At 38.0% G+C, this 26,897-nt stretch overlaps 1 protein-coding gene across 1 annotated transcript in view; it reads right to left on the bottom strand.

Annotated features, from left to right (window-relative positions):
* Positions 1-16,467: 16,467 nt before the first annotated feature.
* The window catches only part of IQCH (IQ motif containing H), a 213,425-nt gene continuing 202,995 nt past the window's right edge, over positions 16,468-26,897 (bottom strand). Inside the window, exons 20-22 of the mRNA XM_030875171.2 lie at positions 25,708-25,769; positions 23,076-23,184; positions 16,468-16,855 (exon numbers count right to left, since the gene is read on the bottom strand). Coding sequence (XP_030731031.1) covers positions 16,754-16,855; positions 23,076-23,184; positions 25,708-25,769 — 273 coding nt within the window. The 3' untranslated portion in view covers positions 16,468-16,753. The remainder of the gene's footprint in view (positions 16,856-23,075; positions 23,185-25,707; positions 25,770-26,897) is intronic.

Below are 26,897 nucleotides of genomic sequence, written 5' to 3' on the forward strand. Positions count from 1 at the left end.
TACATACATCTGCTTTCTAAAGAAGCATTTCCTCTTACATGTCCTAAATTCATGTTTGGAGAAACGATACATAAATAAGATGTGTTTGGAAAGTACTGTATGTAAATGAGACACGTGTAAACACCATATAACAGTTGCTGTTATTGTTGTTGAAGACTCATGTAGGATATGAGTAGGATAGTGTAGGAGAATGTAGGATAGTGTAGCTAGCTCTTACATTCTCCAGTTTTTATTGATTCCTACAACAAGCAATGATTGAGCACCCATAACCATGTGCCAAATCTTGTAGGGTTAAGTCATTTCAGGAGCCTTGTAGTCATGCAAATAATTTAAACTTTATAGGATTCCCTATTAAATTTTGAAAGATTTTAGGGGGAAGCACGATGTAGTTAGATTTGTGCAGAAATGGCTGAAGGGAGGCTAAGACAAGTCAGGGAGGTGATTCAATACTGTGATTTCAAATTAAATTTTTAAAAGCACTGGAGTCCTTTTTCAAACAAAATCTGTCATAGAACCCCAACCTATGAAAACTTGTGTTTTATTACTAAACATTTATAAGTGCAAAAACTTAACATTAAAGTTAAGTTTTTAAAATGAGTCTAGTTTGTTGTTGTCTTGGGTTTTTATTTTGCTTGTTTTGTTTTTAGCAGAAAAGGAATTTATTGGAAGGAAATTGGATAGCTAAAATAATAAATAGGACGTCTGCAGAACCAAGCTTAGTAATGGGAAGGAATCAAGAGAGACTGGCCGGCAAAGACATAGGTAAGACCAACAGGAATTAGTATGGTTGGGATGCCGTGGCTGGCCCCATGCCACTGGACTCTTGACCCTGCGGGATTTTTTTGTTTGCTTGGTTTGGTTTTTCTTTAATCTTTTTTTTTTAAGTTGATTTTTTTTTTCTTAATTTTTTGGCTGCGTCAGGTCTTAGTTGCGGCACGCGAGATCTTTTTGTTGCGGCACGTGGGCTTCTCTCTAGTTATGGCCGTGTGGGTTTTCTCTTTCTAGTTGAGGCGCGTGGGCTCCAGAGCGCAGGGGCTCTGTAGTTTGCGGCCCGCAGGCTCTCTCATTGAGGTATGCGAGCTCAGTAGTTGTGGCGTGCGGTATTAATTGCCCCTGCGGCATGTGGGATCTTAGTTCCCCAACCAGGGATCAAACCCGTGTCCCCTGCATTGGAAGATGGATTCTTTACCACTGGACCACCAGGGAAGTCCCGATCCTGCTGTTTCACGCTCAAAATTTTTTGAAGTTGGGGGCTATTGACAACAGTTGCTGCTATAGCAGCCTCAGAACAGTTTATTTCTTATTCCTTTGTTTTGGTTGCATACTATCAAGAAAATCCTGATCCCTTCGGAGAAGTGGATACAGATAAGAGTGGTTTTTAAATGATTCATCTTGAAATCTTGGGTATGTGCTTCAGTTAGAGATGGCAGGAGGAGATTAATTCTGAGATCTACACTGAAATGACTTAACCTCAAATTAATGCATGGGCAGTTTGCAATATGTTAAAAAAATTGACATTATCTCTCCTTTGGCAATATAAAAATCTATTTTTTAAAAAATGAAATTTGAATCAAACATGTGGGGAACCTCTGAATTCTGTCTGAGAAGCCCTAGTTTCTGTAGCATATAATGTAAAACTACTGATAAAGAGAAGCAGATATTTACATAGGTTTCACTGCGTTGTCTTATGAAAGCTTGGGAAAAGGCTGAAGGATTTCTGTTGCAAGACCCTGTCTTGGAAAAACCTCAGCAGTGATGAGGGTTTCTCTAATCCAAGGCTCTTTGATTATCTCTCTTTTCTATTCTAAGGTAGGAAGTTCTTCCAAAGATTTCTGATAGATGTTGGACCACACCCAGGTTTTCAAGAGTGTTTGAATGAAATATTACCCTAACCTAAAGATACAGAGCTGGAGAACATGACATCTAGATATCTCTTCTAACTTTAAGATTTTATGGTACTCCTTCCATAGTTGAAATAAAATAATTTCTCAAAAAACCTACAACTCAGATCAGATGCTTGATTTTCTTTTCAGTTCTAATTCTTCATGGTCATGAAACAAAGGGGCTTAGAAGTTGGCATTCAAAAGCCTGAGTCAATGTTCAAAAATATTGTGTCCAGTAATTAAGAATTAAATGCATTAAATACACGAATACTTAGTTTTCCACAAAGCATGGAGAAATGGCGTATCCCTTAGAAGGAAGCCCTTAAAAATAGCTATCAATAGTGCTACCGTGTACAGCTTTTAACATGTGCATGGGTGTATCATGCTGCTCCTAGAAAGAAGGGAATTTGTTTTGGTTTTGTTTAAAGGCACCTAGGACCTTGTAGATGTTCAGAACATGTTAAAAATGAGTTCTACAAAGTTGATAGTTTGGAATATATTAAAATTAAAAATTTCTGTTCATTAAAAGGCACTATTAAGAGAGTGAAAATGTAATCCAAAGAGTGGGAGAAATATCTGTAATACATATATCTGACAAAGCATTTGGTATCTAGAACAAATCGTTAAAAAAATAATCCAATAGAAAGGTGGACAAAATATTTGAATGGACTCTTCACAAAGGAGAACATCCAGATGTTTAATAATGTGAAAAAGTGCTTTGTTTCACTAATCATATGAGAAATGGGAATTAAAATATATATTACCTTACATATTACACACCCACTAGAGTGGCTAAATTAGAAAAGATAGAAAGTATTAAGCGTTGGTGAGGATATGCAGCAGTCAGAACTTTTATGCATCGCTGGCAACCACTTTGGAAAATTTTTTGGCAGTTTAAATTAAAGCTGAATACATGCATACCTTATGACCCAGCCATACCACTTGTAGGTATATATTTATATTAGTGTGCTCAGGCTGCCATAACAAAATGCCACAGACTGTGTTTAGCCAACCACAGAAATTTCTTACAGTTCTGGGGACTGGGGTGTCCAAGATCAGGTGCCAGCCAGTTGGGTTCCTGGAGAGAGTTCTCTTCTTGGCTTGTATTTTCTTCTTGCTGTATCCTCCCATGGTAGACAGAGCGAGCTCTGTGTCTGACTCTTTCTTTTCTAATGAGGGCACTAGCCCTATTATGAGTCCCACCTTTAGGACTTCATTTAACCCCTATCACCTCCTCCTGCATGAGGCCCTATCACCAAATACAGTCACTTTGGGTATTAGGGCTTCAGCATATTCAGCATATTTTGAGGGGGCACAAACATTCAGTCCTTAGCAATTCCCAACAGAAATTGCGTGCATATGTTTTTCAAAAGACATGTACTAGAATATTCATAGCAGCACTACTCATATTTGTAATACTTAACCAGGAAATTACTCAAATGCCTAGCAGTAGTAGAGCATATACACAAATTGTGGCATATTCACACAATGGAATACTACAGCAACAAGAAAGAATGCTCTACAGTCGCACACAACATGCATGGATCTCACAAACATGAGGAAGAGTGGAAGAATGCAGACACTAAAGAACTTACTGTACGATTTCATTTACATAAAGTATAGAAACTGGCCTAAACTCATCTATGCTGTTAGAAGGGGGATAGCAATCACTCTTGGAGTGGAGAGGCAGTTAGTAGGAGGAGTATGTGGTGACTTCTGCGGGACTGGGATTATTCTCTGTTTTTCAAAACATTCTTTTATTTCTACACTTTTTTTAAAAGCAATTTTTTAAGAGTGGTTTTAGACTCACAGAAAAATTAAGAGGAAGGTACAGATATTTCTCATGAATCCCCTGCCCCACACATGCATAGCCTCCCCCATTATCAGCATCCCCCACCAGAGTGGTACATTGGTTATAATTGATGAACCTATGGATTATTCTCTTTCTTGATCTAGATTCTAGTTAAATGGGTGTATTCAGTTTGTAAAGTACTGAATACAGATGATATGTGCCCTTTTCTGCATGTATATTATACTTCAATAAAAAGTTTGAAAAAAACAATGAGTTCTGCAGGTAGTATTACATAATAACACATCCTGTTATTCACGTTTATTAAGAAATACGTATAGAGAACATATATAGTGGACATGACCGAAACATGACCTTGTACATATATAGCATCTTTTTTCTCATGTTGTTTTGACAACCTTACTGTGAGATCCTGATTTGCTCACATATTTCTAATAGTGTGATTTAAAAGAAAATAGGGTAGGCATGGGGATTTTAATTCACTGCTATTCTCAGGAGAATTAAGGGCAAGATACTAGGTGCATATGTCAGCATGTTGGTAAAAGATAAAGGAATTATTTAGAAGGGATAGAAATATTTACACTTAGGATTTCATTTACAATTTCCAGTTTGAAGCTTTAGGATTTTTGGTTCAAGAAAAGGAGGACCATGGAGTTGCTGCTGCCCCAATTCATATTCCAGCATGTTTTAGAACTTAAAAACAGATACTTCAAAGAACCACCATCCTGAGTCTCCTAGGAACCCAAATCTACTTAATGGCTCAGTGCCCTCTAAGCCCAGCTCAGCACCAGAGGAAGTGGCATGAGTTCCCCCTATAGCTGGAAGAATGCTCCTTCGTTCTCCCTATTCCCATCAGTGGCAAACAGTGCTTGCTGCTCCATTCCTGTATCCTTATGTGTGCCCTGGCAAGGACAATATACATTGGCTTTATGCAAAATTATCCTCATAGAAGTACTGGGTTATGGCAGGAGTTATTAGGAAAGGAAGGAACTGCTGTATTCTTATCTAGATCTTTTTGAGTCCTTCTGTGGAACTGATTGATGTTCTGAAAGCCCCCAGGCAGTCGGCTGGCAGCTGGGGCTGCTGTTACAAAGAGTGGCAAGAAGAATTACTCTGGTAAAACATTTTATTGTGAACAAAGTGGGTACAGAAATCTCATCCAAAAGCATCTTGTGTCTAAAGTACTCTCAAGTTCTCCCCTCCACTGGAATGTAAACTTTCTAAGGCCAGAGGTTTATGTCTGTTTTATTAACCTTTGTGATCCCAGCACCTAGTAACTTGGCATATGGTAGGTACTCTATTTGTTGAATAAGTGGGAAAAAAAGTGGGTAAAGTGAGTACAATTAGTGTGTTTGAGGGATGTTGAAGAAAGGAAATCATAATATTCAGGGTCAGTGGTTTTAATTTTAATTTTGATAGCTGGAGAAATTAAACTACAGAATAGGAAAGAAACTTATCCAAGATCATATACCAGAAACAAGAATCAAAATTCTGGCCTCCCAGCTTTCAGTGAGCTTTTCATTAGGAAATATTTCTATGCTATTCTGACATGGATGCTAGAATCCAGTAGCAAGGAGACATATTTGTGACTTTTTGAAACCAGCTAATGATTTATGCTGGTAGATAACACAATCCATTTCCTGGGCATGTTTTCAATGTTACAATCTTAATAATATGTAGTCAGCGTTTGGGGAAAGCATTTGAAAACATGGCCAAGTAAATTCACCTTGTCATATGGGTCATAATTATGGTCTCAGCTTCATAAAGTGAGCCTTGTTTTACTAACAGATTCATTCATGAATAGCATACAACATTTTTGTAGCAGAAATTACATTTTCATATCAAATTCCTAAGATATTTTGGCTTTGCTGCTGATCTTCAACCGACAGTGACTCTTAGCACTTTAGCTGTGAGTCTTTATGCCCCCTCCCCAGTCTCACTGTCAAGTAGTTAATGATCTATAAACAAATACTGAGATGCCCTAAGGGGGCTCTCCATTTAAAGGGGCCTTTAATCATTTTATAATAGAAATACAGTAGTCCACCCGCTGATTTATGATTTGTCAGTTTTAGTTTTTGAAGTGGCATTCCACTGGTATTTTCAGATGGGACAGTTTTTTAATTTACTGTACAAAAGCATTACACTTTATCCAGTTTTTCCCTTCAGAATAAAACTTGAAAAATGTGAATCTGGGCTTCCCTGGTGGCTCAGTGGTTGAGAGTCCGCCTGCCGACTCAGGGGACGTGGGTTCGTGCCCCAGTCCGGGAGGATCCCACATGCCGCGGAGCGGCTGGGCTCGTGAGCCATGGCCGCTGAGCCTGCGCGTCCGGAGCCTGTGCCCCGCAACGGGAGAGGCCACAGCAGTGAGAGGCCCACGTACCGCAAAAAAAAAAAAAAATGTGAATCTACATTTGCAGTTTCCATTGTAAGAAATACCTTTTCTTACAATGGGCCCCCTGCATTGGGAGCACGGAGTCTTAACCACTGTGCCACCAGGGAAGTCCCCCAAATTCACCAATTTTGATAAGTTGTTTTTAAATGCATGCTGATACGACAGCTGTCACAATACAGTCTAACAAAATGGTTTCAAATGAAGTTAAAGACAACAAGGCGCTATTAGAGCCATCTTATGAAAAAACCCCAAACGAACATGTTGGCCAACGCAGTGCATTGATAGGACTCAAAACCCCATGTTTGACCATAATTAAAAAGAGCCATCTGATGCTAGACTCAAATGTAAAAGTTGCTGACACAATTTAACATCCTTTAGATGTTACACAATTAGTAAGGAGACAGGAAATAGCATTCTAGATCCAAACTGTGGCCCATCTAGCCCAGGACTCTGTCTGGCTCAAGGGAAATTTGGGGACATACATTATGACTCTCAAAAAAAAAAAGATTTTTCACAACAGAATCACTTGCAAAATTTGTTGTAAAACAACTATTTCTATGCATATTGAAAGTACTTTTATCTGTAAAACTGAAAGGCATGCAATAAGGAGTCATAAGGAGTTTGGATACCACCACCAACTATCCCAACTCTAAGCAAGTTATCAAGCTCTAAAACTTGGATTTTATTCGGGGAACCTGAACGAAGAGTATGTAGGAATTCTTTGGACTGCTTTTACAGGTCTAAAATTTTATTCACATTAAAAAGTTTAGTTTTGAGAACTCGGTTTTTAATGGAGAGTGAATCTGGCCATAGTTTGGACACGTATGAGAAATGCTGCTGCTGTGGGTAATAGGCACATTTAGTCCAAGCCAGCACTTCAGTGAACCACATCTGTGGTTCAGCTCTTTCTTTTTATTCCTTCTTGCTATTTCGAATAAAGTAAGATGTTAAAGCTAACTACATGCTCTATTAATTATATGAAGGTGAACTTGAGTCATATTTGTTACTGAAGATGATTAATAATTACCAGTTCTGCACATGTTTCTAGTGCATTTCAGTAAATAAACAGGGTACATTGTTGGGTAGTAATTGATTAATTAGCACATTCATCCTACACAGCTCGATGGTCTAAGGATGCTGAGTTTGAGATATTGCTCATAATTATTGCAAGAAACAAATCTGTTCCATTTCTCAGTTTATTCTTCTGTATGCTGAGATTTTTTTTTTCTAAATCGAATGTTTAATGGTTCAAAACCTTATAGGTTTTATTCAGATAAATCAACTCATGAAAAATTGCTAGTCATAATCTCAGAATCTTTTTTTTGTGTGAACTAGGGTGAAAACTTTTACAAGGCTAATTTTAACATTAGATCTTGCTGTTAAACTGGATCAAACACTGTAAATATAGGGCACTTTCCCACCATGCAGGAAATGCTCATTGAGCACCTATGCACAACAGGGGCTCTGGAATCTCATTTGTTTCCCAACCACATCAAATAAGCTCGGGATTGCAAGTGTCATCGGGTTGGCACTTCGCAGCACCAAGCAAATATACTGTGTAATCTTCAGAGAAGTGCAACAGCATGTATTGGTCACCATTTTAACTATGCAGCAATTCAGGATTTTTTTTTTCTAATTTATTGACCCAGCATGTGGTTGAGAGATAGTGTAGTTGAGAGAGCCTTGGACAGGGAGTCAGGAGTCCTGGGTTGTACTACTCTATCTGTATTTTTTCTTGAAGAAGCTTTGTGACTCTGGGCATATCATTACTCCCTTCTCTAAGCATGGATCACTCATCTGTAAAATGAAGGCTTTGTAAAATGAAGGCTTCAACCAGGGGTGATGAGGTACAGTGAGGAGCCCAGACTGAAGAGATAGATAGACCTACGTTTGAATCTGGACTCCCTATTACTGTTTTTTATGATTTTAGGGAAATTACGTAACCTCTCTGAGTTTCTGCTCTGTTTGCTTGAGTTTATTGTAAGGACCAAATGATATATGCAAATAGTTTGTGAACTATAAATTACCATGTGAATATAAGGCATTGTTAATATTATTAACTATCTTAACTGGTTGTCATTAACATGATATGTGGAAGGATGCGTCGAAATGCCCATGTGCTGGTCTAACAATAGAGGATCAGTAACATCCTTACGCCGTTATTAAAATGGCATTGGGTAAGAATTTCTGATGTGTCTTCATAATTTATTGCTAAGTGAAAAACACAGTCTGCAAAACAGTATGTCTGATATAATCCTATTTAAAAAATTATGTACACAAAGATACAATAGAACTCAATATATATGTGATAATAGAACAAATTATATATATATATATATATATATAAATTGAGTGACTCTTTCTACCGATAGGTACTATTCTAGGAGCTGGGCTATATCTTTATACTTACAGTCCTTTGGGTGAGACAGATAATTAAAAAATAGGCAAATCTATTATGTAATATCACATATTGTTAAGTGCTTTGGAGAAAAATAAAGGAGGGTAAGGTGTTAGAGAATAAGGGAGTGCTAATTAGGAAGGGTGGTCAGGAAGGGCCCCTCTGGTCTACTGACAGTTGAGCAGAGACTGAATGCAGTGAGTGAGCCCCAGAAATTTCTGGGAGAAGAGTGTGCCAGGCAGAAGTTAGCAATGTAGAGGCCCTAGGCAGGAGTAATAGCAGATACACCCCAAATCCTTAACCGTAGTTAATCTCCAGGTGGTGAAATAATTTTTGATTTTTTAGTTTATTCCCTGTGCTTTTCTGTTTTTCAAAAGGTTTTTGTTTTGTTTTGTTCTACTTATTCGTTTTTTTGAAGAAGCTATGTGATCCTATTTTTTTTTAATCATGAGTATGTGTTTTTGTAATTAGAAAAATTAAAATCCAGATATGCTGAAAGACAAAGTCATCTTAAGAAAAATGCTCATAAGTACTTTTAAAAGCTTACATCATCTATAATTTTCTGTTTTCATGGTTTTAGTGCCAAGAATCTATAAGCTGGTAGTGAGAATGAAGGAAGCAAAGGGATTTCTGCCCTGGCAATGAAATTTAAAGAAGTGTTTTAGCTATAACAATTGGTGTGGACTTTATGGAGGGATATAGAATCATCCTACTTTCAGCTCCCTGTTCAGGCCTTGTTGCAGGGATGTCAGAGTACTTCGGAGAAAGGCAGTGCCTGCCCACTTTTAGATGTGGCCCAGGAAACAGTGCATTTTGGGAGGTGTTTAAAAATATAGGATTAAAGCTGCCCATTTATGCAGCCTGAGGGAGGACATCTGCTACATAGCAAACTGGAATGTTACAAAATACATCTTCCATCTCTTTTTGAGTCCAGGTACAAATTAAAGTTCAGAGATAGAACTCTAGCTATTCATCCTGCACAGAAAAGCAGATATGAAAAGAAGACATGCTCTGGTTTATACAGGGACATTTAAAGCTTTTATTCACATTTCAATCCCATCTATTTTCACTACGATCTTCTAGTTACAGGAGGTACTCATTATATCAGTTTAGATAAAAATGTTTTAAAAAAAAAATGTTTCCATTACTTTAGGTGATTTGCAGTACCTAAGAGTTCAGTGCAAGAAAGTGAAAACCCCCCAAAATGAAAGACGTGATTCCAGTCTAAAGAGCATGTTTGGCTTGCTACTATTTTGTCAAAAAAATTTCCTCCAAGAGAAAGCCATTGGCATTGCAAAGAACTATTTTAAATTATAAAATACATTGTAACCATTTAAAATCACATCCCTTTTTTAAACTTCTTTTTAAAAATTTATTATTATTTATTTTCTTTCATTATTTTTTTGGCTGCATCTGGTCTTAGTTGCAGCATACGGAATCTTCGTTGCAGCATGTGGAATCTTCGTTGAGGCATGCGGGATCTTTCCTTGCGACCCACAGTCTCTTTGTTACGGTGCTTGGGCTTCTCTCTAGTTGTGGCACGCAGGCTTCAGAGTGCGTGGGCTCTGTAGTTTGTGGCACGTGGGCTCTCTCATTGAGGCGTGAGAGCTCAATAGTTGTGGCTTGCAGGCTTAGTTGCCCCGAGGCATGTGCGATCTTAGTTCCCCTACCAGGGATCGAATCCACGTCCCCTGCGTTGGAAAGCGGATTCTTTACCACTGGACCATCAGGGAAGTCCCAAAATCACATCCCTTTTCGATGGTAGATGGGGAAACTTAAGAGGCTGAACTAATTTGCAAAATCCTTTCATCCATTATTTCCAGTAGATGGAAGAGAAAGCTAGAAGAAAAAAATCACCTTCTTGTGTGATACATCAGATGTTGCCCTTTTAATACTTTGATGATGGTGGCATAGAATCATAGAACATTAGAGCTAGGATTAAGCTTAAATATCAGTTCCACTTTCTTATTTTACATGCCAGAAAACCGAGAACTAGAGAGGAGAAATTATTGTCCATTAAGGAAAGAACTGGAACTGAAACTCATTAAGACAGTTAAATCTAAAGCAGATGTTATATATATATTCCATACGCATTTAGAATAACTACAAATGCCACCTAATCACTATCTGTCCCTCCAAACCTTTGCAGATGGCAGAAGCATTCACCCTTTTATGCATCTCTGTTTACATGAGTAGGTATCACACTAAAGTCATGGTCTGAATTCTAGAATACTAAGGGTATTAAGCTTAGAATACCCTACCATGGTGCTAGGGAACAGGCCATTACTGTCTGGTGACAGCTTTGGGAACTTGGAGCAGGAAGGTGGTTATGATATTCCCAGGCCATGTCCCTAAGTTCATTATCACTTTGGATAGCAGAACTCACAATGAAGAAATTCATATTTTGCTTTCCCAACCTCCCCCAAATTAAGTTTTTGTTTCACTTGCTCCAGTAATTAAAAACAGGTTCATTACAAGACAGAAAATACAGAAAGAAAAAAATCCCATTAAGGGATTACAGTCTTGTGTGTATGCTTGTGTGTGTGTGTGTGTGTACATATATGTACACATTTTTAAAAAGTCATAATTTGGAGTCATAGTTTTCACGCTGTTTTAAAATATGCTTCTTTAATTCATAATAATTAAATATCATTTCATTTACTTCTAATGTAACATATTCTCCTAATACATGATGTTTTAAAAACAGTTTTTTGAGGTATAATTGACATTCAAACACTGCCCTTACTTAAGGTGTACAACTTGATAAGTTTTGACATCCAAGAGGCCATTTTCACGATCAATATAGTGAAGCCCCAGAATTTCCTTCTGCCCCTTTGTAATCCTGCTCTTCCCCTTCCCTACTCTCCCACTTCCCAACCCTAAGCACTGTTGATCTGCTTTTTGTCACTGTAGTTTGTATTTCCTAGGATGCTATGTAAATGGATATGTACTTTTTTTTTTTTTTTTTTTTTGCGGTACGCGGGCCTCTCACTGTTGTGGCCTCTCCCGTTGCGGAGCACAGGCTCCGGACGCGCAGGCTCAGCGGCCATGGCTCACGGGCTCAGCTGCTCCGCGGCCTGTGGGATCTTCCCGGACCGGGGCACGAACCCGTGTCCCCTGCATCAGCAGGCGGACTTTTAACCACTGCGCCACCAGGGAAGCCCGATATGTACTTTTTTAATCTAAATATTTTCATTCAGCATAATTATATTGACTCATCCATGTCTTTGAGTTTATCAACAGTTCACTCCTTCTCATTGCTAAGTAGTATTCCATTGTAGGATATCCCACAATTTGTTTATCCATCCACCTGTTGATGGATGTTTGGATTTTTTCCAGTTTTGGGCTGTTACAAATAAAGCTGCTGTGAACATTCATGTACAAGTCTTTGTATATGCTTTCTTTTCTCTTGGGTAAATAAGTAGGAGTGGAATGGCTGGATCATATATTAAATGTAGGAATGATTTTTTTAATGGCTGTACAGAGGTCCTTTATATAGCTATTCATAATTTTTAAGCAATACTCTATTGTTGAACATTTAGACCTTTCTGATTTTTCACTATTGTTGCAAATGATACATAATTTTTTGCTTAGGAAGGTGGCTACAGATATTCAACTTGAGAAAAAAACAAAACAACACCCAAGATAATGAGTAGAAAGGCATTGTGAAGGAAACCTAGATAAAGAGAATGTTGTTAGATAATTTTGAGTTTTTCAGTGATTGCAAAGTAAGTATTTTGTGTCCTTTTCTGGGAAGCAAAGTGACGCGAGTCTGTAAATGAACCAAAATTTGAATTTAAATTTGAAGTTTATTTTGCTGTTTTGTTGTCAAGTTTATGGAACCATGATTTCATCATAACATTCCTTATGAGGCAACTGCAATAAACTTAGGTGTGGCCTTTTGTTTCTGGGAGCTATAATTAGCCATCTGGTATACGTTTTAACATTTTGTTAAATAAAAAAATCTTAAAATGTTGCATTTTACTCATTTCTCTTTTTGTCCATACATACATACACTCACACATATATATATAATATATATAGTGACAAATGTGGAAGTGAACCAAAATGTTTACAAGAATGGAAAAGAAATGCTTGGGGGGAAAACCACCATCATAAAACGCCCCCAAACCAAAAAACACTTACACATAGATGCCAAAGCTATATTTTTCCGTGCTACCTTTAGGGTCTTCTTATAACAAAACAAAAGTCGTTTTTACCAACAGATTTTTAAACAGCAGGGACATGCTTATTATTTACTGTTTTGGTATCTTTCCCTCACTTACATAAATACCCCAGAAACTAGCAGTTTAAAACTAATAAAGCCAGGCCCCTCCATCAAGTGCAATAAATTTTCACCACCATGAGTTAGACTGTTTGTTAGAGTGAAAAATAAACCTATATATGTGGTTATGAAAGGGCTTTCTTAGAAAGTGTATAATCACATTTCAAAGTTAGAACTTCCAATACTACTTAAACATTTATGCAGAGTGATTCATCTTTGAAAGACTTTCCCAACATTGGCCAATTAATCTCTACGGCTTCCCTAAGGAGCAGGTATTAACTATCTGCCATTTTTCTAGTTAGAAAATTGAGGAAGGTTATGGCCATCTCAGAGAGAGGGAGGATTGGGGAGACAAGTTTCCAGCCCTTACTATTCTGTGACTCTTTGGAATGTAACTCCTAACAGAATGCATCAGTTTTCTATTCCACATTGATGAAATCATTAATAAAACAAAGATGGAAATAGCAGCTCAGTCTGCCTCAGGCTTTTAGATACAGTCCTTACCCTCCTGAGGCACACCTTTTGGAAAGAATGGAATACAGAAAAGATACGAAGAGCCACAGCACATTCATTACATCCGCCCTTGCAATGGATTAGACCAAACTTCTTCCAAGGAGAAAGGCAAAGTCAGATGCTTCCTCCCTCCCTGCAACCTCTACCCTCACATTATCCTGGCAACATAATTTCTAGTTTTCCAAATAAGATTTACTGTGATTAGCACATTTAAAGAGTTGAACAAATTTGCTATGCACATTAAAGCCAGAGGAACAGTAAAATAAAACTAATGAACATTTATACTTTTGGAAATATAATTAATGTATGCTTGAGAAATTCTGAAAGATAAACATTTAAATGTTAAAATACTTATCACCTTCCCCACAGGGACAGTGTTGGGAATTAATGAGATAACAAATGTAAAGTGCTTTGAGCTCTTTAGAAGAAAGGTGCCAGATGCATACAAATGATTAATTGTTAAAGCTATCAGATGATTACTAATATATTACTTAGGATAAAATACCTATTTTTATACTTGAAAAATAGGATGCTTGCAATTCTTAGGATGATATAGCTGAAGTAATGCTCCCCAAACTCCTCCCAGGTTACTCTACATCCTGTTGGAAGTCCTTTCTTAACCTTACCCAGTTTCTTGACCTAATACCCATCTTTCGAGTGAAACAATGGGGCATGATTTCCCAGCTTTCAAACTCTTCTGCATGTTCCCATCATCAGTCCTCCACCAAAGTCTTACAGATCCATCACCACAGGAGAATTCCACTGATGCCACTTTCTCTTCTGATTTCTTTGATCATGCAGTTGTGATGCCACACAATGCAGTCAGCTGCCCAAGTTTATGTTATTAGCAGGAAGCATGTGTAAGTTAAACCGTCCTTCTGTACTTTAAGCAACACACTAGAATTTGTTATAAAAGAGTAAGTCCCTTGCCTGATCTGGGACAAGTGACACTGAACTGTCTACTTTATACAATATGCTAGAATTTGTGTTAAACTAGTTTAAATCCCAAATTTCATTTAGCTTGAGACATGGGGTGAGATACCCTCACTAAATCTCAGTTTTCTTGTATGTAAAGTGAGGACAGTAGTATTTTCCCACATGGTGTTGTTGGAAAGATGCAATTAAAAAAATGTATATAAAGCTTCTAGTACAGTACACACCTAGCCAGTAATAAGTGTTCAATAAAAGGTAAATGTAAGTAGGTAGTGGAAGGTAGTTAAGTAGAAAGCACAATTTGCCACTGAATATCATTTATTTGCTTTCTTTAAAATCAAGTTAAAATAGGTAATATGTAAAGGAAGATAATTATCATCATCCAATAATGTGCTCCTAAATGGTTAGTAGAGTTTGCTTCTCAAACCATCACAAACATTCAATATTAAACAATGGGTCATTTCTCATACAAAGATAGCTCTACTGTTAAACGTATGCTTCTCCCCGAAACTTCCCGGAAAAATGGCACATCATTTTCAAAAATCCTCTTATCAACAAAGATTTCAGTTTCCCATTTAGAATAGTAAAAGCTCAGTAACTTATATTGATTAATTTATGTTTAGGATACATTGTACACATATACATGATTTGTTTTTCAAACTTACCTTAGTTTACCAATAGCACAGTATCTTTGCTATTCATATGTGCTAAAAGATAATGGACTATGCTTCTTTTCAAATGTTCTGTAATTAAAACATTTCACTAATTTAATCTGGTCCTCTGGCTTCTTTCACTTAATTACTTGAAGTGATTGTTTTATTATACCAATTTTTCTCCTTTGATTTTGAAGCCCTAGGTTTTTAGGTAGAGAACCTGACTCCCAATCACTTTCCAGTGAGACCTCAATCTGAATATAAGGCCTGAATTTGGAAACAGGCACTCTGTGGTGTATGTTAATGATAGAGGCAAAGAAGGAAAGTGCATTGTTTGAGAAAGCAATCATGTGGGTTAAAAAAAAAAGTACCAGAGAGTGAACTCATTTTACTATTGCCAGCAGCTTGGGGCTCAAGAGTGCTAATCAAAATTCACATATAAAAACTTCCTTGATAGATTTAACAGTTTTGTACTATTAAGACGGGGATCTCACCATGTGAAAGATCCACTGCTGTGCTGAACAAAACAGAGACAGTTTTCTTTTAAAGTCCAGAGCAGATGAGAGCCATAAGGAGACAGAGGGTTTCATTTACTCTCAGGACACCATTGTGCCAGTGAACTAATGAGTCTCTTGGACCTTATGTTGCTCTGGCTTCAATTGAGGCGAGACTCTAATGCGCATGTAGTACTTCCTATCCGTCAAGTGTCTGGACAATGGGCCCCTCATATGGATTAGAGCGATCTGGCAAGAAAAAGAGGTCATCATTTTACCTAGCACAGGCAGGAAACCTGGCTAATTAATGTATTTCCAACTATAGCAAAACAAAAGCTGACACATACACACACTAATGTTAATTTTATTGCAGAAACTCAGCCTATGGTTGAGGCATAGTTAACACATTATTGGAATTCCTTAGGTTATAAATACCCCTCTTTTCCCCAACACACTCAAATATTTTTTAAAGCTATGAAGGTCATTCTTTAAAACATCTCTGTGATTTTGGTGTTGTGACTTGCATATTTCTCCCTTCAGTAAAGCTGGATGATGTAGAAATACTTTGAACAATTACAAATGCTGAGAGTTAGTGTCAACAGTGCATAATTTTAATAATTTGCCCTTTAAAAGGTACTGTTGAATTATGCTTGTAAAAATCCTACTGCTGTATTAAATGGAGAACTAGAGAATGTTTATTCAAGCTAGAGGGCTGAGTTTATTCAAGCTAAAGGGCTGAGTTACACTATATCTTAAACTAAGAGCAGATACTGCCACCTAGATACATTCTGTTGCTTTATTTAACTAGATGTTGGCTTACCTTTTTGAAAAATGGCAACAACAGACAATAGTGGCTTGATACAATAAAAATACAATGAATGATAAAGGGTCACTTTAAAAATCCATATAAATGTAATTTTCTTGGGAAAAAAAGACATTTGCATTTTGCCAAATAATGATGATTAAACCTTTATTCAATTTTTTAAATGCAGAAGACAAATTACTATCAGAAACAGGAGGAGAAAACTTTATAAAACATTTATAATCCTGAAGTTTAAAAAGAGGTAGATGCAGAAGTGATGTTAGTAAGACTTGTAACTTTCCTGATAGATTATTTCTTCCTGAGTTTGGGAAGAGGAAGAGATTGTTTAATGCTCTGAAATGATAACACAAACAGGTTTTGGTTTAATAAGTAAAATAAGATCACTTAATAAACAATTTTTTAAAAAAAGCATTACATTACAATCTGTTCTGATTCACCTCCTAGCAAACAAAGCAAACTAACTTTCCCTTCCTTTTATTCCTAATAGCAAAATGAACGTTGCCCCTTTTTTGGCTCTAGATTGGAATCCAAAATCAGTAATGTATTCCAGGACCATTCATTTATCGGGTTCAGAGAGGTTTTTTATCATCTTTGGACTCTAGATTTTCTTCAAATCTCAATTTGTTTTCCTCTGTTACTCCTAGAATGGCATCAATGTCATCAATGGCGGTCTGTAAATGAACAGTAAAAATAATACTTGTTACTTAAAGACCTCTTTCAAGTCTTCCATCCAGCCCCTCAAACATTAGCTCCTTTTCGGAGTTCAGTGTGGTTTAGACCAGTTCTGCTTAAAGTGTTTTCCACTAACCAACACCCTTCTACAGATTGTTGATTATCAGTCTTAATGAAAGGGTAAAAAAAATTGAGGCTAAGAACTTGGAAACCTTTACAGAAATTTTTATGTCTGTTAAATCTAATAATGAAAAAATGGGCTTCTATTTTATGTCTTCAATTTTTTCATTTCATTTTTCTAGTAATTCATTTTTTGTTGTATTTTACAAAAGTATTGATGCATGATAAGTCAGAAAAAACAAAACAAACAGGTCCTTCACTGCAGATAATTTGAGATGCACTGGTCTAGTCACTCTAGAATGAGGGCTAGTTGGCTGATGGGAGCATTTATTTCTGTTGGTTTTTGGGAGAATAATTGGCACCTTTCCATTTTATTTTAGTTACTTATTTTTTATTGAGGTAGAATTCACATACCATAAAAGTTACCCTTTTAAAGTATAGAATTCAGTGGGTTTTAGTATATTCATAAGCAGCCATCATTACTGTGTTGTTCCAGAACATTTTCATCACCCCAAGTAGAAACTCTATACCCATTAGCTGCCACTCCCCATTTTCCACCTCTCCTAGCTCCTGGCAACCTCTAATCTATTTTCTGTCTCTAAGGATTTGCCTACTCTGGACATTTCATGTAAATGGAATCATACAATCTGTGGCCTTTGTGTTTTAGCATAATGTTTTCAAGGTTCATCCATGTTGTAGCATGGATCAGAACTTAATTTCCTTTTTATGGCTGAATAATATTTTCATTGTATCTATTATCTATTTTTACTTTGGTTGCTTGCACTTTAGGTATTATATCTAAGAAACCATTGCTAACCACAAGGTCATGAAGATTTACACCTATGTATTCCAATGTATGAAATATTATTCATTTAATATAATGGAATTCACCCATTTATTAGTTGATGGGAATTTGGGTTGTTTCTACTTTTTGGCTATTATGAGTAGTGCTTCTATGGACATTAATGTACAAGTTTTTATATGAACATATATTTTCAATACTCTTGGGTATATAACTAGGTGTGGAATTGCTGAGTGTTTTTTTTTTTGATGGTGCTGCATGGTGGCTTGTGGGATCTTAGTTCCCCAACCAGGGATTGAACCAGGGCCCTCGGCACTGAAAGCATGGGGTCCTAACCACTGGACCACCAGGGAATTCCCTATGTGGTCATTTTATGTTTAACTTAAAAAGTTTTTATTTTATTTTATTTATTTATTTTCCTTATGATTTTTTGGCTGCATCGGGTCTTAGTTGTGGCACACAGGATCTTTGTTGAGGCATGCAGGATCTTTTCGTTAAGGCGCGTGGTCTGCTCGGGTTTCTCTCTAGTTGTGGTGTGCGGGCTTCTCTCTAGTTGTGGCGTGTGGGCTCTGTAGTTTGCGGCACATGGCCTCTCTCATTGAGGCACGAGAGCTCAATAGTTGTGGCACGTGGGCTTAGTTGCCCCACGGGCATGTGGGATCTTATTCCCTGACCAGGGATCGAACCCACATACCCTGTATTGGAAGATGGATTCTTTACCATTGGATCACCAGGGAAATCCCTATTGTTTAACTTTTTGAGGAAATATGAAATTATACATGGCTGTGACACCATTTTACATTCCTATCAGCAATATATGAGGGTTCCAGTTTCACCATATCCTTGTCAAGCTTGTTATTGTCTGTCTTTTTGATTCTAGCCGTCTTAAGTCTGAAATGGTATCTTGCTGTTTTGACTTGCATTTCCCTAATAACTAATGATGTTGAGCATTTCTTCATGTGAGTGTTTGCATATCTTCTTTGAAAACTGTCTGTTCAAGTCCTTTGTTCACTTTTTAATTGGGTTATTTGTCTTTCTGTTGAATTGTAAGTGTACGTTATATACCATGGACACTAGAGACTTATCAGATTTATGATTTTCAAATGTTTTCTCCCATTCTGTAAGTTGTCTTTTCACTTTCTTGAGTGTCCTTTGGTTCACACAGAAGTATTCAATTTTGATGGAATCCAACTTACTATTTTTACATTGGTTGATTGCACTTAACGTATCATATCTAAGAAACCATTGCTAACCACAAGGTTATGAAGATTTATGCCTGTTTTCTTCTGAGAGTTTAATAGTTTTAGCTCTTACATTTAAGTCTTTGATCCAGTTTTACTTAATTTTTGTATATGCTGTGGAGTAGAGAGGTACAACTTCATTCATTTGTATGTGGGTATCCATTTGTCCCAGCACCATTTGTCAAAGTCTTTTCTTTTCTCATTGAATGGGCTTGGCACTTGTTGAAAATCAATTGACTGTAAAAGTGAAGTTTTGTTTCCGGACTCTCAATTCTATTCCATTGATCTATATAATCTATACAGATATCCTTATGACAGTACCACACAGTCTTTTTTTTTTTGCGGTATGTGGGCCTCTCACTATTGTGGCCTCTCCCGTTGCGCAGCAACAGGCTCTGGACGCGCAAGCTCAGCGGCCATGGCTCACGGGCCCAGTCGCTCTGCGGCATGTGGGATCTTCCCGGACCGGGGCACGAACCCGTGTCCCCTGCATCGGCAGGCGGACTCTCAACCAAGGGCGCCACCAGGAATGCCCCACACAGTCTTTTTTTTTAAATTAATTTTTATTTTTTTGGCTGCGTTGGGTCTTCATTGCTGCACATGGGCTTTTCTGTAGTTGCGGTGAGTGGGGGCTTCTCTTGTTGTGGAGCACGGGCTTTAGGCACGCAGGCTTCAGCAGTTGTAGCACACGGGCTTAATAGTTGTGGCTTGCAGGCTCTAGAGCACAGGCTCAGTAGTTGTGGCGCATGGGCTTAGTTGCTCTGCAGCATGTGGGATCTTCCCGGACAAGGGATTGAACCCGTGTCCCCTGCATTGGCAGGCAGATTCTTAACCACTGCACCACCAGGGAAGTCCCCATACAGTCTTGATTACTGTAGCTTTGTAGTAAGTTTTAAAAATTGAGAGGCCCTCTAACTTTGTTCTTCTTTTTCAAAATTATTTTGACTTTTCTGGATCTCTCGCATTTCCACATGAATTCTAGGATTATCTTGTCAATTTCTGCAATAAAGCCAGCTGCGATTTTGATAGGAATTGCAATGAATTTGTGGATCAATTTGGAGAGAACTATCATTTTAGCAATGCTAAGTCTTATATTCCATAAACCATAGAATGTCTTTCCACTTATTTAGGTCTCCTTTTTTTATGCTGTTTTGTAGTTTTCAGTGGACAGGTCTTGTACTTCTTCTGCTAAACTTATTTCTAAGTATTCTTGATTTTTAAAAAAATTGATTTAAAATTATTTTTGGATTGTTCATTGCTAATGTATAGAGATACAACTGATTTTTGTATATTGATGCTGGTTCTTACAACCTTGCTGAATTTGTTTATTAGCTCTAATAGATTGTTTCTGGGTTCTTTAGGATTTCTATATATAAGATCATGTCATCTGTGAATAGAGATAATTTTATTTCTTTCCAGTCTGGGCGCCTTTTATTTCTTTTTCTTGCCTAACTGCCCTAGCTAGAACCTCCAGTACAATGATGAATAGAAGTGGTGAGAGCAAACATCCTTGTCTTGCTCCTGATCTTAGGGGGAAAGTTTTCAGTCTTGCACCATTAACTATGATGTTAGCTGTGGGTTTTTCCTAGATGCCCTTATCAGGTTGAGGAAGTTACCTTTATTCCTAGTTTGTTTGAGTGTTTTTATCCAGAAAGGGTGTTAGATTTTGTTAAATGCTTTTTCTGCATCACCTTCCATTTTTATTTGGCCTTTACTTTGCTGGTAAATCCTTGTCTACAAACTGAAAATTCTTATTCGACTGTCGTTAGGAGAGTAGACAGAAAATACTACCCAAATGAATCTAGTCCACTTTTCACGTTTTTAAAAAAATTATTCCTATTTTGTTGAGATTTAAAGTTTTTACCTTTAGACCTTCTAACAAGAGTAAAAAATGTCAAGATAGCAATTTTATTTATATGACATGAGAAGGCTAGACACCATGAGATATTTAAAAGCTACTTAAGAACATCTGACTTTTGATGATTTTTAAAGTCAGACAAAGCGCAGAGAAAATAGCCTTTATTTATTTATTTTGCGGTACGCGGGCCTTTCACTGTTGTGGCCTCTCCCGTTGCGGAGCACAGGCTCTGGACGCGCAGGCCCAGCGGCCATGGCTCACGGGCCCAGCTGCTCTGCAGCATGTGGGATCTTCCTGGACTGGGGCACGAACCCGTGTCCCCTGCATCGGCAGGCGGACTCTCAACCACTGCGCCACCAGGGAAGCCCAAAATAACCTTTATTTTGTCAACAGTAGCTGGCTCTGCCAACCTCAAGTCCAAGCTCAGAGTCTACTAAGTATGCATGGTTAAGGGGATAAACCATCTGCTTTAGTCTGCCCAGGCTGCTATAACAAAATATCGTAGACAGAGTGGCTTAAACAACAAAAAATTATATCTCACATTCCTGGAGGCTGGGAAGTTCGAGGTCAAGGCTAGCTGATTCAGTTCCTGGTGAGAGCTGTCTTCCTGGCTTGTGGACAGCCATCTTTTTGCTGTATCCTCATAGGGTCGGGAGAGAGAGACAGAGAGAGGGGGACAGAGAGAGAGAGAAACAGAGAGAGAGAGAGAGACAGAGACAGAGAGAACGAGCGCAAGCTCTCTGGTCTCTTTTGAGGGCATTAATCCCATCACGAGGATTCTACCATTATGACCTCGTTTAGACATAATAACGTCCCAGTGTCCCCATCTTCATATATCATCACATTGGGGATGAAGGGTTCAACACGTGAACTTTTGGGAGGACACAATTCAGTCCACAGCACCATCTGATTCTGACTATTAGCTGTATTTGGACAGATAACTGATCACGTGCATATAGGCTCAGAATTTTGCACATCACAGTAACAGATGAAATGATGCTAGCTGGCAGGAACTTAGAATATAAACGATGAGCATAGATCCTTTAGGACCAGTGAAAGTTGATGCAACACATAAAATCACATTGAAGAGCAAAGCATTATTATCATTATTACTGTTCCTAGAGGGACCAGGCCCTAGCTCAAGGAAAAAAAGTGTTCAAAATTTTTATTTTTATCAAGCTTTTGTCGGGCTTTCCATTTAAGAGAAAAATCACATATGGTTTTTTCTTTCTTTCTTCCTTTCTTTCTTTCTTTCTTCCTTCCTTCCTTTCTTCCTTCCTTCCCTGCTTCTTTCCTTCTTTTTTTTTGGGGCGGCCACTCGGGATAGATCCCCAACCAGGGATCAAACCCTGATCAGGGATCGAACCCTCGCCGCCGGCAGTGGAAGCGTGGGGTCATAACCACTGGACCACCAGGGAAGTCCCCGCCTGTGGTTTCTGATGAGTCCCTTGACTTACTTGATCCATTCAGACACGATGAAGGCTCAGCCAGGGAACCAGATGCAGACTCTGGTGAGCAATACCAAGTGTTCACCTCTGTTCAGCTGGTATTTTTAAAACTTTCGGTGTAGATCTTGCTCCTGTTTTCTAGAGTTTGGAGACTTCTGGTCAATTACACATGACTGGATTTCCTGAACCAACATCTTTAAGGGACCTTTGGAAGCTTCAAAAGGTTAGCGATGAGAAACACCTGTCCCACTTTGGCGAAATGGCCTGGAGCAGATGGCTTACATATATGGTGAGGTTTTCCTCTTCTCCCTACACACATTGTCCTTCCGGGCGTCTCAGAACTTCTCTGGCTCTAGAAATTTGGGCTTCCCAGGAATCCTTAGCCAGACATTGTATTATCTGAAATACAGGTAGATTATATTCAGGATTTTTGGTTGTGACAGTCTCTGTTTTGGCTCCATTGTGACACTTCACCTTCAACATCAAAAAGCCTTGTTGTCTTGTAAGCTTACATTTGGAAATTGCAGTAAGTTAAAACAAGTCTACTGTATTTCAAAGAAAAAGTTTCAAACTATTAAATTTAACTAATGGGTTCAGTGGGAACCTTACAATATTGACCCTGCACGTTGTAAAATATGTACTGCTTACAATGAAAAAAAAATGGTTTAGCACTTGTTTACAATGCAGCATGAGGTATTTTCAGCCCTTGTATAGAAATTAACCAGGATCGTTAGTTAATTAACACCTCACCTTAAAATTGGTCTCGCCTTGCATATTAGGTGCTGATATTTCTTGATGGATGATGAAGAGATTGCGAGCAAAGGTCATGAGGACCCCCTGGAGATCCTCACCGATTGTTCTGTTAATGATATCCAAACAAATGAGTTTACCAACGATTCCCCTCACATGCTTAAAAACAATCACCCTCTCATTTGTGCCTGTCTGGTGATGGAATTTAATGAGTATTTTCAATCTCACAAGGTGGGAATCTTCAGGGAGATATGAAAGATGAGGCTCCATTTTAGCTTGTCAACAAAAAGGATTTGTGTAATAAATATTTTTTATTAATCAACTTAGCAGAATGTAGGAATAGGTTCAGTCATTCCTAGCAAAAGGCTACCACTGAGCTAGGACACTAGTATTAGCTCATTTTAAAAACTGTTAGTTTAAGAGAATTGTTGCTGAGTAAAATTCATGCCTAACAATTTACTTGCCTCCAGAGACATGTGCACCTCAGTATTCTGGAGACTTTCATCTAGAGTTTGTTTTCTATTTCATTTATACAAGTGATTCCTGCTACTTATGAATGCACCCCATTTATGTGCAGAGGAGAATGTGCCCCATTCATAAACAGCTGTCTTTATAAAGCTGAACATACATTTAAAGAAGATTTCAGAGACAACTTGCAAACCATCCTGTAGAATTAAACTATGGTCAGTGAACATTCCCAAACAACTAGATCATTGCTAAGTTTTAACTTGGAAACAAAACTCCAGGGTATTTTTCTAGCTATTCTTCAAACTTTTTTAAAAATCAAAGTTAAAAACAGATTAAATGAATGGATTAGTTTTTTAAAATCATTCTATCCTGAGGTGGTGAACCTAAAGAGCAAGCTGCCTCTTAAGGCAGCTGCAAAGAACTTTGGGATTACTTCTTTTCTTAGTTGTTAACTGTAAAATAAGTCACCTTAGAGTCTAAGGCTTAGACACTTGTGGAATGGCTTCCTTCCAGCCTGACTGGGCTTTCCCTTGGGTCAGGGTGGGAGTAGATAGCTTCCCAGGCTCCAAGACAGAAGACCAGAGCTCTATGTCCTGCCACTGACTATGTAACTTTGGGGAAGTTACTTAAGCTCTCTGGGTCTTCATTCCTTTTTCTCTGAAATGAAGAAATTGGACTAGATAAGTACTTCCAAACTTTTAAAAGTTAGATTCCCCAAATCCAAAGACCACCTACCCCTACCCCTTATAGCTACTGAACATTAGTGTCTCTTCTTTTAATAGAAAAAACAATAGCCAAAGGCAACTTCAGAGTCATTAATTTTTAACAGTGATTTGTATTTTATTGCCACAGGGTCAGTATATATTAGACCCTGGGTGCTTCTCCAAAGGAATTCCTGGGCCCCATCCAGATCAACGAAATCAGAATCTTTGATTGTGCAGTTTCACCAAGTATAGTGTCACCAAGTCCTCCAAGGTGATTCTTACATATACTAAAGATTGAGACCCGTACTTAAAAAAAATTGTGTGTGTGTGTGTGTGTGTGATGCTGGGTCCACACATGGATTCAAGCCCCTCGCGCCACCCCTCCTCAGCCTCCTCAGGTCCATGGTTCCCAGGCTGGGAATCAAGAAACTAGATGGACTCTAAGTCCTGTTCCCGATTAATAATTCATTTCTAGAGTTTCCTTCATTTTTCCCTTGAAATTTCTACTCACATGCCACTATTTCCAGAAATATGCCGGTACAAATGGAGTCAGTATGAAGTTATCCCAGTGAAGCCAAACCACACAATTCTGGTCTGTAGGGTCATCCCCTCTTGGAGCCCTCACCTGATGTGACCTGCCTGCAATAAAGCCAGACAAAGCCTAGCCAACTCATGAAAAGCCTCGCCTTGATCCTCCAGAGAAAACCGAGCAACACAAAGAAAAGTTTACAGTTGCTCATCTTTTCTTCTTCAATATTCTGTAGATATTAAAAGGAAGAAAAATATAAGATAGAAACAGTTTCCCAATAAGTCAGGATGACTTAAAGGTACCAAATAACCATATTCCAAGATATGAATAAGACACAATTCAAGGCTGTGGCTCTAAAGTTCTGAGTCCTAGATGAGGAGACAACTTTGCTTGTTCTCCAGAATAACCTGGAGAGAAATCTGCAGGAAACAGGGAAGCATAGAGAAGCCTCCTGAGTGGTGCAATAGGACGCTTCTCAGCATAAATGTATCTTGAGGAGACTGCATCAGGGCCAGAACTGTATCTGAAGAGGGACGACAGACCCTGTCTTTTTGGGGAGCATCTTGCCAAGTCACCAGAGCATTTTTCTAAGCATGCCAGAATGAAAACTGCCCTTCTGCAATCAGTACATCTGGGCTGGTTCCGCATCAGTCAGATTTGCTGTGCCTTGTAGGTGTATGTGTTTGAGTGTAATATGTTGTTAAAACTAGCCCCTTACCCATCAATTTTGGATAATTAATCAATTATACTTATGAACTCCTGCTGACACTTCTAAAGTCAATTTATGAAATACTTAAAGATCTAAATAAAACAAGATAGACTACCAATAAATCAGCATGCTGATTAAAATGCATGAGAAGCATCATTCTTGTTGGTTGTTATAGTCTATTTTCTTAGCTTATTACATCTCATAGACACACTTCATACTCACAACATTCCCAACTTGTCTCTCTTCAGATGTTCATAAAATATAAAGATAGTTCCTTGTCTGTCCTATAAAATTTGAATGGGAAGAAAAGAAATAGCATATTATGTTGGAAACAAAGTAAAGAAAACATACTATACTAAGACCAATAAGGCTGATTTGAACTGAAATCTAGAGCTAATTGCAAATACTGTGAGAAGCATATTTGGAAAGGATGTATCCAGAATATGGAATAGATATGTTCTAGGACAGTGTTTTTTGTAAAATTGAGATTATAATTTATTTATAACATTGTATAAGTTTAAGGTATACATATTATTTTATATATTTATTTATTGCAATATGATTACCACTGTAGCTTTAGCTAAGACCTCTCTCTCATCACATACTTATCATTTTATTTTTGTGGTGAGAACATTTAAGATCTAGTCTCATATTAATTTTGAAGTATATAATGTAATTTTTTTTTTTTTTTTTTTGCGGTACGCGGGCCTCTCACTGTTGTGGCCTCTCCCGTTGCGGAGCACAGGCTCTGGACGCGCAGGCTCAGCGGCCATGGCTCACGGGCCCAGCCGCTCCGCGGCATGTGGGATCTTCCTGGACCGGGGCACGAACCCGTGTCCCCTGCATCGGCAGGCGGACTCTCAACCACTGCGCCACCAGGGAAGCCCTATAATGTAATTTTTTTGACTATAGTCATTATGCTGTTTGTTAGATCCCCAGAAACTATTCATCTTCCAACTACAAGTTTGTACCCTTTGACCAGCGTCTTCCCAACCCCCACCCACCCCGGGCCCTGGTAACCACCATTCTACTCTCTGTTTCTATGAGTCTGACTTTTTTAGATTCCACATATAAGTGATATTGTACAATTTTTGTCTTGTCTGGCTTATCTCACTTAGCATAATGCAGTCAAGTTCCATCTATGTTGTCACAAATGGCAGGATTTCCTTCTTTCTCATGGCTGAGTAATATTCTATTCTACATATATACACTGCATCTTTTTTATTGATATATAGTTGATGTACAATATTATATGTTTCAGGTGTACAACACAGTGATTCACAATTTTTAAAGGTTATACTCCATTTATAGTTTTAATAAAATATTGGCTATATTCCCTATACTGTACAATACATCCTTGTAGCTTATTTATTTTATATATAGTAGTTTGTACTTCTTTTTTTTTTTTTTTT

The sequence above is a fragment of the Globicephala melas genome, chromosome 2 (genome assembly GCF_963455315.2).
Source record: "Globicephala melas chromosome 2, mGloMel1.2, whole genome shotgun sequence".
Classification (NCBI taxonomy): Eukaryota; Metazoa; Chordata; class Mammalia; order Artiodactyla; family Delphinidae; genus Globicephala; species Globicephala melas.